Source organism: Pistacia vera, unplaced genomic scaffold (genome assembly GCF_008641045.1).
Source record: "Pistacia vera cultivar Batoury unplaced genomic scaffold, PisVer_v2 Contig291, whole genome shotgun sequence".
In the NCBI taxonomy this organism is placed as follows: Eukaryota; Viridiplantae; Streptophyta; class Magnoliopsida; order Sapindales; family Anacardiaceae; genus Pistacia; species Pistacia vera.
This window is the reverse complement of record NW_022196103.1, coordinates 1254136-1270293: the sequence shown is the minus strand read 5'-3', so window position 1 is coordinate 1270293 and position 16158 is coordinate 1254136. Positions and strand designations below refer to the sequence as shown.

At 32.8% G+C, this 16158-nt stretch overlaps 1 protein-coding gene across 1 annotated transcript; it reads left to right on the top strand.

Moving 5' to 3' along the window:
- The first annotated feature begins 2538 nt into the window (after positions 1-2538).
- Positions 2539-3919, top strand: LOC116134790 (transcription repressor MYB6-like). Its single transcript, XM_031420435.1, has 3 exons — positions 2539-2719; positions 2855-2984; positions 3087-3919. The coding sequence occupies exons 1-3, from the start codon at positions 2590-2592 to the stop codon at positions 3508-3510; spliced, it is 684 nt and encodes a 227-aa protein (XP_031276295.1). The 5' UTR covers positions 2539-2589; the 3' UTR covers positions 3511-3919.
- The last annotated feature ends 12239 nt before the right edge of the window (positions 3920-16158 follow it).

Below are 16158 nucleotides of genomic sequence, written 5' to 3'. Positions count from 1 at the left end.
TGGTGAGAAAGGAGATACATCGTTTGTGATATATCGGAGTGTCATAAAAATGCGCACCAAATTATTATAAAGTTTTGGTTTATTTAATCGATGCTAGGGTTCGACAGCCAGTCGACCATATTGTACTTCTCGAATCTTCTTGCATACTGTGATACTAGCTACCCAACAGCTTCTTCTGTCTTTTCCTATTCCCTTTCCCTTTCCAGTCTATTTCTCTGCTCTTATAATTCTTTTTAATTTTCAAGGCAGATATTTTTTTTTTTCATCACCGGGGTATTTGGTAATTTCATTTTCCTTTTTTTTTTTTTTTTTTTTTATCATTGGAGTCTTTTGATAAATTTCAAGGCTAAAATTACTTATATTTTATTGATCCTACTAAAATATTTTCATTTTTTATTGATCCTAGAATTTAAAAATATCCATATTTTTTTCCCATTTTCTCTCTTCCTCAGTTCCTCTCCTTTTCTCTAATACGTTTTTTTTTTCTTTAGTTGGATTAATCAAGGAAGACTACTTATTTGAAGATCACAAGGTAAGTTTATGCAACATTTTCAAAATATGAAATACCATCATGGACAATTATAGAATTAAAAATTTGGTATGTATAACTTTTAAAATTAAATTTTTAGATTAAATTTTTTTTTTTATATACTTATTACTTCAGTATATATTTTATTGTAAATTTATTTATTTAGATTTTTTGACCCCACTGATTAGAAATCGTGGCTATGCCTCTATGTATATGTATCCTACTACTGCTCATGGTTTCATATCAAAGCAAGAAACATTTAGAAGAAGAAAACTCATTGAATTTAGTAACAGTTCTCCCCTAAACATCATTGAGGGAGATGAACTGTGATCTAGGATTATTTCTGTAAAATAAACTACAAAACAAACATTGAATTTCACAAATGTTTTTATAAAATTTTGTATGTCGACGAAACAATAAACCTTTCATCAGATTTTTCATAACTGACTACCTGTAATCCTCGAATGCTTTCAGCAACATATTTCAAGTTTCATCAGGGGTCAGCAGAAACATTCCAAATGGGAAAAAGCAATGTTTTAAAACCCAATCCGAGGTGAAACCCGACAAAGTGGCAGGGTCCCAGTTTGACCGGTAGGTCAAACCAATGTCCAAAAGTTTGAAATCTAACAAAAATACCCCTAAAAATTACATATAAGTCCTTATATATTTAAAATCTTGCAAAAACACCCCAAAAGCCACCGTTGGCTTTGGCAAATAGGGCATGTTTCTAGCGACAACAACACTCTCCATCACCATGAAAACACTCCCCTTAGCCTCCTGACCAAAACCCATCTCACCCCGCCCTCGTTCACCTCCCCAGTCGCTGGCAACAGATGGATTTTTTCGACGACATTATTTTGTAATTTCCAATCGATTCAGTCACCAGAAATTGATGTTGTTGCCACCATTGCACTCATCAGTAGATTCTTTTTAAAAGCCTTAATATTCTAGCCTTCAATTGTTCATAGATTGATGTCCTAATTTCTAGGATTTTAAATGAGTAGGAAAAATTGTAACCTAACCAGTGAAGGCACTAAGACCCGGTTGAACCAGCCAAACTGGGCCAGGTTTTAAAACAATGGGAAAAAGATTAACACTATGGCAAGCAAATAAAACACAAGGAGCATGGAAAGAGCAACAACTAATATGTACAGCACGGTGAAATAAGAGAAACTCTTAACATGAACAAGAAGTCAAAAATGTTAATAAGGTCGCCTATGTAAGTAAAATACTAACATATAAACACTAAAGAGACCTCCTTTTATCACTGAGGGTGTTTTGACCAACTTACGAGTGCCTCAACTAATTCTCTGGAGCCCTAGAATGTTCGACCAAGTAAAAGCCTCAATGGTAATCTCTATTAGTGCATGAGAGGATTCGAACTCAGGAGCTCATGAAACCTTTTTTTTACTCTTTTGTCATCAAGCTACCCAGTGGTGGTTAAGACATAATTTCATTGGTTATGAAAAGTGGAGGAATATAACTTAGATTTGCTGCACACATATGTATTATGAAAGGACTAATTACAATAGTAGACATATAATATTTCTTTACTGTAGAATGAACTCTACCATATTTTACAAAGCACAAAAAAAAAAAAAACACATATGTATTATGAAAGGACTAATTACAATAGTAGACATATAATATTTCTTTACTGTAGAATGAACTCTACCATATTTTACAAAGCACAAAAAAAAAAAAAAAAGGGAGTTTGTTGAGAAACTTGCGCTACCAACCAGGAAAGAGTATTTGGATAGGTAGAGGTAGAGCATGAACAGATTAATTTTCCAATGAAATTTTATTAAAAATAAAATAAGAAATTTGAAAAGCGTAGGTAGGGAAAGTGACATCTACTTAACGGTAAACAAACGAGAGACCCTCAAAACAAAGACCCTTATCCTAATTCTCATGACCCACCTAATTTATAAACTCAAAACCACCGGTCCAAGTCAACTCCTCCTCCTCTGTTGTTCAGCTATATCTATGCCTTTCTTCTCCCTCTTCTTTCCCTAGTTTCACTCTTCCTCTAATTTTCTCTCATTCTCTTCAACATTATAATGAGAAAGCCTTGCTGTGATAAACAAGACACCAACAAGGGCGCTTGGTCCAAGCAAGAAGACCAGAAACTTATTGATTATATTCGAACTCATGGTGAAGGCTGTTGGCGTTCTCTCCCCAAAGCGGCTGGTAATTATTAATTACCTCCCTATATATGTGCATGAGCTTCATGCTTGCATGTCCATATATAATTAAGTTTGTGCAAGAGCTTGTCATTCTAATTTCTGAATCGCTTAATTAATTTCATGTAAATATATATTTCAGGTTTACACCGCTGCGGTAAAAGCTGTAGGCTAAGATGGACAAATTATCTCAGGCCAGATATCAAACGTGGTAATTTTGCACAAGATGAAGAAGATCTTATCATCAAGCTTCATGCTCTCCTTGGCAACCGGTACCACCTCTTTCTCTCCATCTTTATATCTATAAATGCATTTATTATTATTATTATTATTATGCTTCTTTTTGTTTATGATTTATGGGTTCTTTCTTACAGGTGGTCATTACTTGCTGGAAGGTTACCGGGGAGGACTGACAATGAAGTGAAGAACTATTGGAACTCTCATCTCAGAAAGAAGCTGATAAGCATGGGTATTGATCCCAATAACCATCGGCTCGACCATATTCCTCGTCCTCAGCTTCCACAACGTCATGATATTTCAGCTACTGTCACATCAAAGCATGCAGTTTCCAACGCGAAAGTAATTTCTGCCGATAACGATAGAGTTTCTGATGCCGGAAGTTGTCTTGAAGATGAAACGTCTGGTGACTCTAATTTGAATCTTGATCTCACCATTTCTGTTCCCTCTCTTTCGTCCGCGCTTGTTGATGAAGACAATAATAAGCCACAAAATAATGTGTCTGTTGTGGCTGGTGCTATAGGAAGTGATGAGCTCCCCACCCTTCTTCTTTTTAGATGAGAAAATCCAAGGTTTGAAAATTGGGACACTAAATTCAAACCAAATTTTTATGCATTGAAGAAACGTACTAGCTGGTTCTTGAAGGGCTCACTGAGGGTTGGATCCTTTCCATTAATGTAACCCAACCGACTGTAAATGCAGTAGCTTAATTAGAAATAATCAAAGAAAAAGAATCTAGATTAGATTTAGAAGGATTGATTAGATTAGATTAGAAGGATAACACAATTAATTAGGCAGAGGGTGCAATTCTCTCACTGATTTCAAAACGGTGCAAATATAAGGTTCAATTGTTGTTTGCCCCTGCAGGCCAAAATTAATGTCGGATGATAATGACAACACAATATACTGTATATATTGTGTTATCCAGTGTGTGTTATTTATGTATTATTATATATCTAATCAATGACATGAAGATTTGTATTTATTTCTCAATTTTGTTATTTTTTTTACAAAGAGGCTTCTGATAATTAATTGATTTATAAAAACGATTTGATATTTTGTATATCTATAAATTATAAATTAAAATGATAACCCAGATGATTATGATGAATTAGAGGTAGTGTGGATAGAAATGGGTGGCTGTGATGGTGGGTTACTGCACTGGTCTCCACTGAGAGTTAGTTGAGATTAAAATGCATGCAACATATAGCATAAAAATGAATTCTTTCTTCAGATTCATAAACTGGGGTAGCAAGAACATAAGATTTAATTCGATTTTGCTGCACTTTTTCTTCTGGCGGATATATGACCATTAATTCTGTCATTCCAAAACCATATACAACTTGAAACTGCTTTATGGGGAGGCCAGTTGAGCACAGGTGATGATTCAGATTTCAGAGAGATCGATTGAAAACATTCAGAAATTAAGTGGATTTTAATCAGCTAAAAGAATGATTGTGTTGAGCAATAACGCACCTCAGAGTCAATAGATGTTAGGAACAATCTCCATTAGATTATTTGGGAGTATTAATACATTAAGGTTAATCAAGAAAAACGGCAAATAATTTAGCAAAGTCACTTTATAATGCATTGAAATAAGGATCAACATTTATGATATTCTTTCTACTCTCCCAAAAAGTCGCCTCTGCGTAATGACATTAGCATATTATCGAAGGTGAAACATTAGTAATCGAGAGGAGAAATTGAAGTAAAGTGTTTTGGGAACTTTTAGACTTTCGAAACATTAATTAAAGTTAGGTGGTTGGTATACCACCATTAAATTAATTAATGGTAGATACTTCAACAATAAAGAAGAATCGCCACATAATTCCACTAAATTTAGCCTCAGAAAAAGAAAAGAAAATAAGAAAGAATTTTTTATGTAAATTTGAAAAAAGTTAGGAAGTATTTTTTTATTCTTTTGATAATCGGGGTGTCCGGGCCAGTTTGTACGTTCCTTAACTAATCTCCGGAACCTAATGAACACTTTACAAATCCAATGTTCTAAGTAAGTCACAAATATAGTAGGTAATTCCAAGGTGGTTTAAACTTAGAAAGTTAAATTGAAAATTAACCAAAAATTATATACAGTATAACCTCTTTATAGTCATAATGTTGAGACCAATTAAATTTATTACTATAAGAAGGTTATAATTTAATAGAGGTATAGTTACAAGAATTATTGTTTTGATTTTTGATTTTATAATTCATGTTTTAGTAGTATTATAATTTTAATTCATTGTTTTAGTAACATTAGGATAGCACGTAAATGGATATCAAAAAGTCACTGTAAAATTGAGTGATCAGATTCGACAACTTCACTATACTGATCAAATGGATATTATTGTCTTCCTCAATAATCCAAATGAGCAATTAGTCGTGCATGTTTTAACTGAAAAAGAAATCATTACTAGAATTAGACAAGAAAATGAAGGAGATAATTTTAAGGATGATAGTACGAAAATACCAAAAATTTCATGCCAAAAAGCTCTAAATATATTTGAGAGTTAGAAATATTTTGATAAGAATGTGTCCATGCTGATGCTTATTATGTACCCGCAAGATAAAATATGTAATAACAACTTTTAAACATAAATCATTGTCTTAAACAACTTTAGATAAATATTTTATTTCATTTTAAACATTTAATTTAATATAGCATATTTTTTTGCAATATACATATAATTATTACTATGTAGAGACAAATTCCTTAAGACGAGACTTTAAAAAATTATAACTTATTACAATGTGAAATTTATTCTTATTTATAACTGATCCAAGTTAGGATCGAAAGTTTTTATGACTATATAGATATTATTCCTATATAGAGTATCACTGTAAAGATATTCAACTGTAAATAAAAAGTTAACAAGAAAGATTAAATATTTCAACTTGAGTATATTATTGAAGGAAAATTCTTATAGATATCTATTTTATAAATGCCTTTAAGAGATATCTTTTTTATGAGCAAATTAAAAATGATTTATTTAATAGTGGTGTCATCAAGGCCTTATAACTAGAAAACTTTAAAAGGCGATTTATTGGGTTAATTAGTTCTCTTATAAGCCCAAAGGTCAGTTTTTGTGGGCTGTTAATATGAGAGTTGTGAAGAAGACTCTTGTGTTTGTTTTAGTATTTTTATTCTTATTTTGAATCAAATTTTTAGAATGTCTTTGTTTTATTACTCAGGGAAATCCATTCTGAAAATTTTGATTTCTGACGCCATTTGGCCGTTCTGAAAATTTCGACGCTGACATCAGGCGACTTTTTTTGGCCTTTTCCTCTCTCTTCAGTTTTTTCTTCCTCTTCCTTCACCACGCTAACACACGGTTTCCACCTGCATTCAAAAACGTGCTTCGGCTTGAAACCACCACCGGCGCCCAAAAATCCAAATCGTTACAACCAGCCTAACACCCTCTTCCACCTGCATTCAAAAACATCATCCAAGAGAACCCTCAACTCCTTCTCCTAAAATGGGCTTTGGCTTGAAACCCGGCGCCCAAAGATCCAGCTCATGTAGCCATCGTCGGCCACCTTCCTCCACCACAGGCCACCAGTTTTTTTGCGCCACCACCGGCTTTTACACGACTCTAGATCTACCACCTCGTCGGCTTTCCTCCAACCCGAGGCCACCACCTTCGATCGCCGCCAGCGGCTTTTACACGACTCCAGATCTACCACATCGTCGGCGTAACCTTTAACAATTAAATATTTAATAATATTAAAACGTTACTTGAAAAGTTTATAGGCTGTAATAATAAATTAATTTAGCAATAAATCCTTTATAAAATAATATACCAAATAATTTATTCAACTCTAATATACCATCCTAAATACATTCTAAAGCTATAAATTATATTCCTGCAGTAATAACTCAATTAAATATATTTTTTTAAATTATATTTTCGAAATAATAATCTAACTTAACTTTATAAATATATTTTAAAAATGCTATTTAAAATAACAAAACAAACACATCTGAATTTTGTAATTTTCATTAATCTTTATCATATTTCTTCAATAATAAAAATTTCCTTCTTTTGTGAAAATTAAAAAATATTTTCTAAAATATACTGTTTATTTGTAATGGAAATTCTCTTTGTCAAATTTGAGTAATATTACTTAATCTTCGTTTAACCATTACATTGATGAATTCATAAGCATTCTTTCATTTTCTTTTTAAGAATTAATTTTGGATTATTATAAGTGGTTTTAAAATGTAGGCTTATTTTTTTAATTAATATTAAATATAAGATTATACTGTAGTTTTATCCTCATTATCACTCGTGACTTTGACACCTTTTAAGTGGACCTAAGTCCTAACTCCTAACATATTTCAAAAGGAGTGATGTTATTTAATTCCAACTCAATCCTTTTCTAAAAGGGAAGAGATTTTTAGCTCTCACCAGATTGATCAATATCATCCATTGTTAAATATACCGCTATTATATTTAAAAAAACTATCTTTAAACTCCATTTAATACCAAAAATAACCCTACTTAATTAGTTTAACTAGGGTTTTTATTTACACTTTTTTTCCCCAATTCCAAAATTAATTAGGGTTTTTTTTACACAACTTTTATCTGTTTTCTTAATTAGGTTTTTTGTTTATACCTATTTTTCCATTTTCAAATTTGAAACTTACTTTTTTGTTCTTCACATTTAGATTCATATTCATCCCGTTATGTGGTTTCTTTTTCCATAACATTAGTAATATACTTTCATCAAACAAAGAATTATTTGAAATAAAGAAAAAATGTTTCAATGATTTAGAAAATTTAAATCTAGGGTTTATGTAAAGGTTAAAAATTAAAGCAAAAATATAAAATTAGAATGAATATATTTATAAATTATTATGTTATTAAGGTTAAATTTGTCAAAGCAAAAATACATTTAAAAGTGGGGGAAGCCCCAATAATATGTTTTCAAAAAATTATATATTCTTTAAATATGTAAAACTAAAAAAAAATATTTAATCGTTTAAATCCTTAAAATATTAAAAAAAAAAAAATCTTTGTTGTTAGAACTCTAACCCTTCTATATGTTTAGAATTGTGTTTTTAAGATTAAAAATATTCTATAGTGGTGAAGATGATTTCAATCAATGGAAGACAATAATTATGAAAAAAAACAAAAAAGTAAGTTTTGACTTTTGTTTTTGTCTTCATATATATTTTTTTTTTGATCTTTTCCTGTCTCTATTTTGTTGAATGACTGCATTTAGATTTAAATTCAGATAAAAATGGTGGTTGAAATTTAATTCAAGAGAAAAAAAAAATAGGTTAGTGTTAACAAAAAGATTTGGAAGAAAATGTTAGAGAGGGGTAATCTTTGAATGAAATATAATATATTTGTAAATTATATTTTTGAAATCATTTTGATTAATATTGAGGCTTGAAAAAAAAAAATTGAGTGAGACCTAATTAACACCACTCTTTCAAAATAACGGTTTTACTGTTGTAAATAGGCCCAATTGACTAACACAAGGACTTAATGGTCAAATTTTGATTTTTACTTATAATTTGATCCTTCATTTAGTGCATAGTTATTTTTGTTTTTGTTTTTGTTTTTTAAGTTTTTATTGTTGGAATGTTTGACGAGCGACATAGAATGTTATTAATCAAATTGCATAATAACTTAGCATTGCATTGTATTATATAATGATATGTTAAGTGTTGTATAATGTTTGGTATAACATTACATCATATTATTTTTATATAATGCTATATAATATTTGTTCTTTAACAAAATTTTATTTATTAAAAACTAATATATTTTTCAATTATTTGACTAATAAATTAAAAAAGATCAAAAGTTAATCGAGTTAGTGGTTAATGCCAATCAGCGAAAGTCAAAAGGGCGGTTAACACTATTGATCCACGTTGACTAAGTAACATGACATCAACTAATGTAATGGTTTTAGTAAGCATTATTAAATGTAGATTATTTATTGCAATGCAGTTTTGTTACCAAACACTCTATTGTACGAGTATTATTTAATATTATGCAGTGTATCAATGAAATACTATCTCGCGTGCCAAACATATCCTAGGTGTGTTGCCAGCGCATTGGTTATCACATTTTGAGATCTTAAATTTGTGTTTCTAAATACATTCATTTTGGCAGTCGTAGTTTTACTTTACACATTTTCATAATCCCAAAACTTATCGATAAAAAGGATTCTTATTGTTTAAAAGGCTATATATATTTCTGTATACGCCAATGTATTGTCGTTACTGGTGGACCTACAATAAGCTTGCGCCTAAAGTTTTTTTAAATTCAATCTATAAATATATTAATTTCTTAAATACATCTTCCAGCTTTGGTCCCCTCGTTAGTTAAGCATTATATTGCAGCTACCCCAATTGCAATTTTCTGGTTCCGCCACTGAATGTGTTGCCGTCACAGTATTTTATATACTTACTTACAATATATAATTTATTATAAATTAATATCATATATTTAAGATAAAAATTTAAATCGATATAACTTAACACGTAAGAAATCATATTTAAATGGCTTAAGATGTGTAAGGGTTATTTGCACCCAAATTTATTCTCCATTCACCCATATTGTTATTAAGTACGTAAAAAGAGTAACAGACTTTTTATCACCTTTCAACAAAATTTGTGAATTACATTATTATTATTATTATTTTTTGGGGAGATTTTCAAAAACTATCGCTAACCTTTTATTAATATTTTGACTCATGGCATTTATGCAAGAAACTATCAAAACATACCCCTGAACCCTAACACCATCAAATTAAGTTTAACAGTTCAGGGGTATTTTGGGCAATTAATTAAAAATAGCATACACTATTTCTATTTCACTGTTCTAAGAACTATTTTAAAAATAAATTAAACTAGAGTGAGGCCAAGATTAGGCATGGCAATGGGGCGGGGATCTCATTCGCCGTATCCATCCTCGCCTTCAAAATCACTTCCCACCCCCGCCCCATCCCCTTTACGAGGATTATAGGAATTCCCCTTCCCCGCCTCATGGGGAATGTCGGAGGCTCGTCCCTGCCCCGTTAATTTTACATAAACATAAATTAATTTGAGCATTACCAAACACAATAGTTACGTAACGCCCTACTTGAGGTATGTAGCTAATTTACGTTGCATTGCTTGAATCTTTATTGTTTTGCTCTTAATTGAGTTGTTATATTGTTTGGTTAGTCCTTGGTTGAATGGATATTGTGAGTTGGTTGAGTGGTTGCCTTGAAATTTGTAAAGACTTGGCGAATTTTTGTTTTACAGACTTCGTCGGGGCAAAGAAGAAGCTTCGCTACGGCGATGAAGTCCTGCAACCTACGGTGTAGGTTCTGTAAGTTTTCGCCGGGGCGAAGAAAGATTCTTCGCCGCGGCAAAGGGATTGACAAAATGTGTATTGAGTTTCTAGAGAATTCTTTATTTGGGGCACAATGACCATTCTACCCCTAATTAGTAGAAAAAATGGGAAGTGAAATGCAAGGAAATTACATGGAAAATAGTTTAAATGGGGGTGCATTTGCAAAGAATTCAAAGGGCAAAAGTGAAATTCCAAAGAAAGAGTAAGGGTAAAATGGGAATGAATGAAGATAATTTGAGCTAAAAAAGGGTTAAGTTTAGTAAACCCTTCATTCATTCTTCTTCCACCGCCTCTTCCATTTTCCATTTCCTCTCAATTCTTCATTCAAGCTTTCAAGGATTTTTGAGGCTTTTTAGTTGGATCTTGGTAGAGAATTAATCTAAGGCATCCTAAGGTAAGGATTCTTGCTTTAGATGTGAAGTTTTGCATATATTTGTACATTGAAGTCTTATGGTTTTATTGTTTAAAGTTGTAGAGAAGGGACAAGTTACTAAGGAAAAGAAAAGTGTTAGTGGAATCACACTATCACAAGGTAAGTAAATCTCAATTCAAGTTGATATTTGAGAAATCCTTTGAGTAGAGATTTATTTATGCATGATATATGTTATGTTATTGAGAACTTGGGTTGAGATGAGTAGTTATTTTGTGGTTGTTAAATACACTTCAATTGAGAAGTGTGATGTGTGATGAGAATGTAGTTTGTGATGAAATTGGAGGAGATTGAGAAATCTCTTTGGAAGTGTTAAGTTATGGCAGAAATTATAACTTGGTGAGGGAGTTTTCTCCTATTTTGGATGGTTCAAGAGAGGGATAGACTTATAAATAAAGTGGAGTTTAGGTATGCACACTAGTTGTTTGATGAAATGCCTAAGAGAAGTATGAGCATGAGTTGTGAACCTTAATTTTTGCAACATTGTATATTGGCATTGCCTAAGTGCATTAATGAATATGAACCATCCATACGCATTAATTGTGCATTTGAGAAGTAGTTCGAGAAAGAGTAGAGAACTTTGTGACTAACCTACTCTAAGCATTAAGCTACACTATGACTACTAGTTTGAGAAAGAGTAGAGAACTGTGTGAATGAACTACTCTAAGAGTAGAGAGAATGAGAAGAGCACTAACTGCAGGTTGGTGCTTTGTGAGCTTCACCCGTAAGTCACGAAGAGTGGGATAGTGCTGTGTGAACTCCACCCAGCCGTGCCTCCGGTAAGATGAGGCCGTGACATATAGTAGCAGTTAAGTAAAGAGAGCTGTGTGAAAGATGAGAATTGTAAGGAAAGAATTAGAGAGAGTTACGGGGACAGTCGAGTAGAGGATTTACTTACTGAGCATTATTTCATGCTCACCCCGCTGTTTTTCTTTGTGGTTGCAGGATCTAGGTGAGAACGCGGTTGGATGGGCGTCGGTAAGCGAAGAGCAATAACTACATTGTCCACTGTTTTAATACCATTTTGTAAATGATGCTCTGTTTTGTATAAATAATGTTTATATGTAATAAAAGAAAATTTTGGGCCCATTTACTTTTGCTATTATACATATATTCTACTTGATATATTTCTACAAGTATCCTCGTATAAAGCAGTCATTACAAGTTAATTATCATCTACATGACAAACACTTAAATTAATCGCTTAAACATAGTTAATTCTCGTCTATATGACAAACACTTAAATTAATCGTTTAAACATAGTTAATTTTACATAAACATAAATTTGAGCATTTCCTTGAATTCTCCTTATGAAAACATAATATAGGTTTATATAGGTAGGATAATTGTGTAATTAGGTGAAATATAATGGTATTAGTGTAAAGTAAATATATATATAACTTTATATATTATTTACGGGGCGGGGCGGGGGAAAGACTTCACCCACCCTCGCCCATCCTCGGGGACAGGTATTAAAACGCCCCCCAACCCCACCCCTATCCTTGAAAAAATCGGGTGGGTTCCCAAAATTCCGGGGAGCATTGCCATGCCTAGCCAAGATGTACATTACACATTAATATATTGATTTTGTCTCATGAAAATATTTGAAGCAAAATAATAAAATTTTAAAAATTTTAGTTCTTTTTTTTAATTTTATGATATAATTCTTTCGGTGTAAATAGTCTCCCAGTCACCAAATCAAATATGTATTTGATCAAAATCTTCTCAATTTCTCAAAAGCCTCTTTAAAATTTTAAATAATTTATTTAAATTTATTGAAATAACAATAATGAGTCCATTTATAATCAGAAGCTTTTCCACCGTCGTTCTATGTTTTCATTATAAAGGTAATAATATATAATTATGTCCTCTTCTAGACGTCCAACTATTTGGATGTCGGAGACAATTTCGTGCACTAAAACCGTCGTTAATTCTGACTAATCAACCTCTTAGTCAATAAAAGTTTGTGAACTTCCTTTTAATATAAAGTTTTTATCATGTTAATCCCACCGCTTTAATTTAATTTGCTGACTTGGGACGCATATTAAGCCTAGCCGCCGTGAATTAACTTCCATAGATCCGACATCATAATTTAATTTAATTTACAGGCTGGTTTTCTTTTTCTTCTTTCGTCATAACTTCCTCTATATAAAAGATATATTGCTAATAATTCACGTGACATTAATTAAGTGAAGCCCCGGATCATGAATCACAACTATATTATAAAAGAAAGATCTGGAAGATTCATTAAGGGATCTCTAACTTAAAATTAACATTTGTAATTAAGATTAATAATTTATCATTTTGGGGTATTCCGTACACTCCAATTTGAGAAGAATATTTTAAGTTTACACAGTACACACACATGCCATGCAAGAATTAATTAGAGATATTGAATTTTCTTATTGACTTAATTTAATATCTTGAAAAAGCATATATTCAACTATGCTATTTCAATGTTTTAGGCCGTATCAATCGAATGGTACTGGCTATATATGGTCAAACTTGCTAGAAACTTTATAGTTATCTCTTCTGACATTATAAAACCTTTAATTTAATTTTTGAAGATATTTTCTTCTCTTATGGACATGATTTTTATAAATTCATTGACCCATTAATCCATATTCAAAATCATATAAATAATCAACTTAATTTAGCTATTTTGTGGGAAGTAAACTTTGGTATCATTTATGTATTTTTATTAAGTAGTTTAATTGGAGATCTAGATACGTTTAATTCGGGTGTTGAATGGGTTCATCTAATGATAAACATTAGTTGACTGAGCAATAATCCAAGTAATATACAACTCAAGATGATTCATTTCTTTTAATTAACCTTCTAAACTACTTTTACATTGAGTTAATTAATTAACACATAAGTTACAAATGTTAAATTTTGAATTCAGGATATCCTACAATACTAATAATATAATTAATATTACAAATTTGGTTAATTTCACTCTCAAGATCCAAGTCTCATGTGTTCTGGTAATTTTTAGAAACTATTTAATATCTTTATTGTGAGTGAATGTTGAAATGGCATCGTACTGAGTATTAATGGAACGGTGTCGTTTTGAGACAGCTCCAAGATGATCCTGACCGCTGATTCAGAGGAAAAACCAACGGTTGAGATCAAGCCTTCAGTCAACACTATAAAAGGATTAAGGTTTCTTATTTAACTGTAGATCAAACAGAAAAGTTGAGAGCCGTATTTTCGTTTTTCCTTTGTGAGATTAGGGTTCTTTCTTTTGGGTCTGATTTCAGTTGTAATCTGCGAGTTTCTTGAGTGGTTTGGGTTAATCAGTCAAGGGAAGAACTACTGTGTTCTTGTTATAGGGATTTCCAGGTTAGAGGATTCCTAGGGCAGATTACGGGTTTGAATCAGAGTTGTTTGATCTGGGTTCTTGGGTGTCATTCTTTGTAATCCTGTTTGTAATTGGTTGTTCTATAATCATAGTGCAGCGAGCTCCCTTTCCGGAGTTCAACGTGGATGTAGCTTGCTCAAATAGGGCAAGTGAACCACGGTAAAGATCCGGTGTTGATTGTTTGTGTTTTCTGTTTTCTCGGTTGTTTCTGGTTGAATCTTGGTTGATTGCATAACAGTGGTATCAAAGCCATCGTCCTAGGGTGTATCCAGGTTTTAGAAATTGTGTAATTTTTTGACGAATCAAAATTAGGGTTTGTTCGAAAAATTAGGGTTTCTCAGATTTTAGGGGTTTCTCAATCCAAAGGTTCCTAGAGCCTTAGAACTTTGATTCTTACTAAGTCTTGGGGTTATTTTTGTGAGATTAGATCACAAACACTAGTTAAGGAGAGTAATCTTGGTCATTGCCTTGAGTCTGTACATGTAGTGTTCTTTTTCGTTTTTGTCAAGTTTAAGGGTATATAGGCTGGAAACCAGTGACCGCCTTAAAAGCTGCCTGGCAGTATTTGGCAACTTCTGGTGTAACAATGCCACTTACACCTTAGACTGTATCACATTGTCTGTGTAATACCATGAGCACTACACGTATGGAGATCTCCCAATACGATGGGAAGATCGATTTTGGGAGTTGGAAGAAGAAAATGAAGGCTCTGCTTTCACATAATAAAGTCGGCCTTGCACTGGAGAAGGATCAAAAGAAATGGCCCGAGGAGAAATTGAAGGAGAAGGAGGAGATTGATGAAGCAGCCTGCAATCTGCTCATGATGAACCTCTCAGACAGTGTATTGAGGAAGGTTGATAGAATCGAAACCCCTCTAGGGTTATGGGGTAAACTCGAAACTTTGTATGCACTTCAATCTGCACCAAACTTAGCTTTTCTCAAGGGTGCTTTGTTTTCTTATAAAATGGATAGTAGCAAGACAATAGAGGAGAACCTAGATGAATTCCTAAAAATGACCTTAATTTTAAAGGGCACAGATTAGGAACTAGGAGAGACTAGTCTAGCCATGATACTGTTAAACTCCATTACCGAGGATTATCTTGTTGTTAAGAATGCACTTCAGTATTCCGATATTGTCCCTAGTGTTGACTTGATTGTGGCTGGTCTTAAGGCTAGAGAACTTGAGTTAAAGGTCCAAAAACGAAATGGGAGTAACCTGTTTGTTAGGGGAAAACCAGATACCTTTCAATCTGGTAAAGGCAGTCAACCTAGCCAGGGGTCCAAAAACAAGAAACAGAGTAAATGGAACAATAAGCATAAGGCAGAGTCTAGAAAATGTTTTTCTGCAATAAGACTGGTCATCTGAAGAAGAATTGATTTGAATGGCTTAAGAAACAAAAGCAGGGAAACACAGAGAGTAACCTAGCCTCATCCAAACACTTAGCTGAAGAAACAGAGGTGTTTACTGTCTCTGTTTCTGACAATACAAGAGAGTGGATGTTAGATTTTGGGTGCTCTTTCCACATGAGCCCCAATAGGGACTGGTTTCAAGACTATGAGGAATATGATAGGGAGACTGTGTTCATTGGGAACAACAATGCCTGTAGGGTCAAAGGTAAAGGTAGTATAACCCTTAGACTCTGTAGTGGGAAACTAATAAAGCTTACCCATGTTAGGTACATTCCAGAACTCAAAGGGAACCTCATATCCTTAGGAACCTTAGATGCGGAAGGATCCTGTTATAGAGCCAAAAATGGGTGGCTGATTGTGTATAGAAACTAGAATCTAATTCTGAAAGAAGAAAAAAGGAATGGGTTATACATCCTATGTGGAGAATATTATTCTGATTGCCTAAGTTCTTCCCTTGTCACCCCAAATATGTCAGTAATCGAAAAATGGCACCTTAGGATGGGACATATGAGTAAGAGGGGGCTAGATATCCTAAGTAACCAAGGCATATTAGGAAAGGACACTGCTACAACCCTAGAATTTTGTGAGAACTGTATTTTAGGAAAACAGCACAGAGTCAGTTTCCCAAAAGGCATACACCTGGCCAAAGGTTG

What these genes read in the sequence shown, in the direction of transcription:
- LOC116134790 (XM_031420435.1), top strand. Translation starts at nt 2,590, where the DNA reads ATGAGAAAGCCTTGCTGTGATAAACAAGACACCAACAAGGGCGCTTGG. An exon ending in TTCTCTCCCCAAAGCGGCTG is followed by an intron (nt 2,720 to 2,854) that starts GTAATTATTAAT and finishes TATATATTTCAG; the next exon opens with GTTTACACCGCTGCGGTAAA. An exon ending in CATGCTCTCCTTGGCAACCG is followed by an intron (nt 2,985 to 3,086) that starts GTACCACCTCTT and finishes TCTTTCTTACAG; the next exon opens with GTGGTCATTACTTGCTGGAA.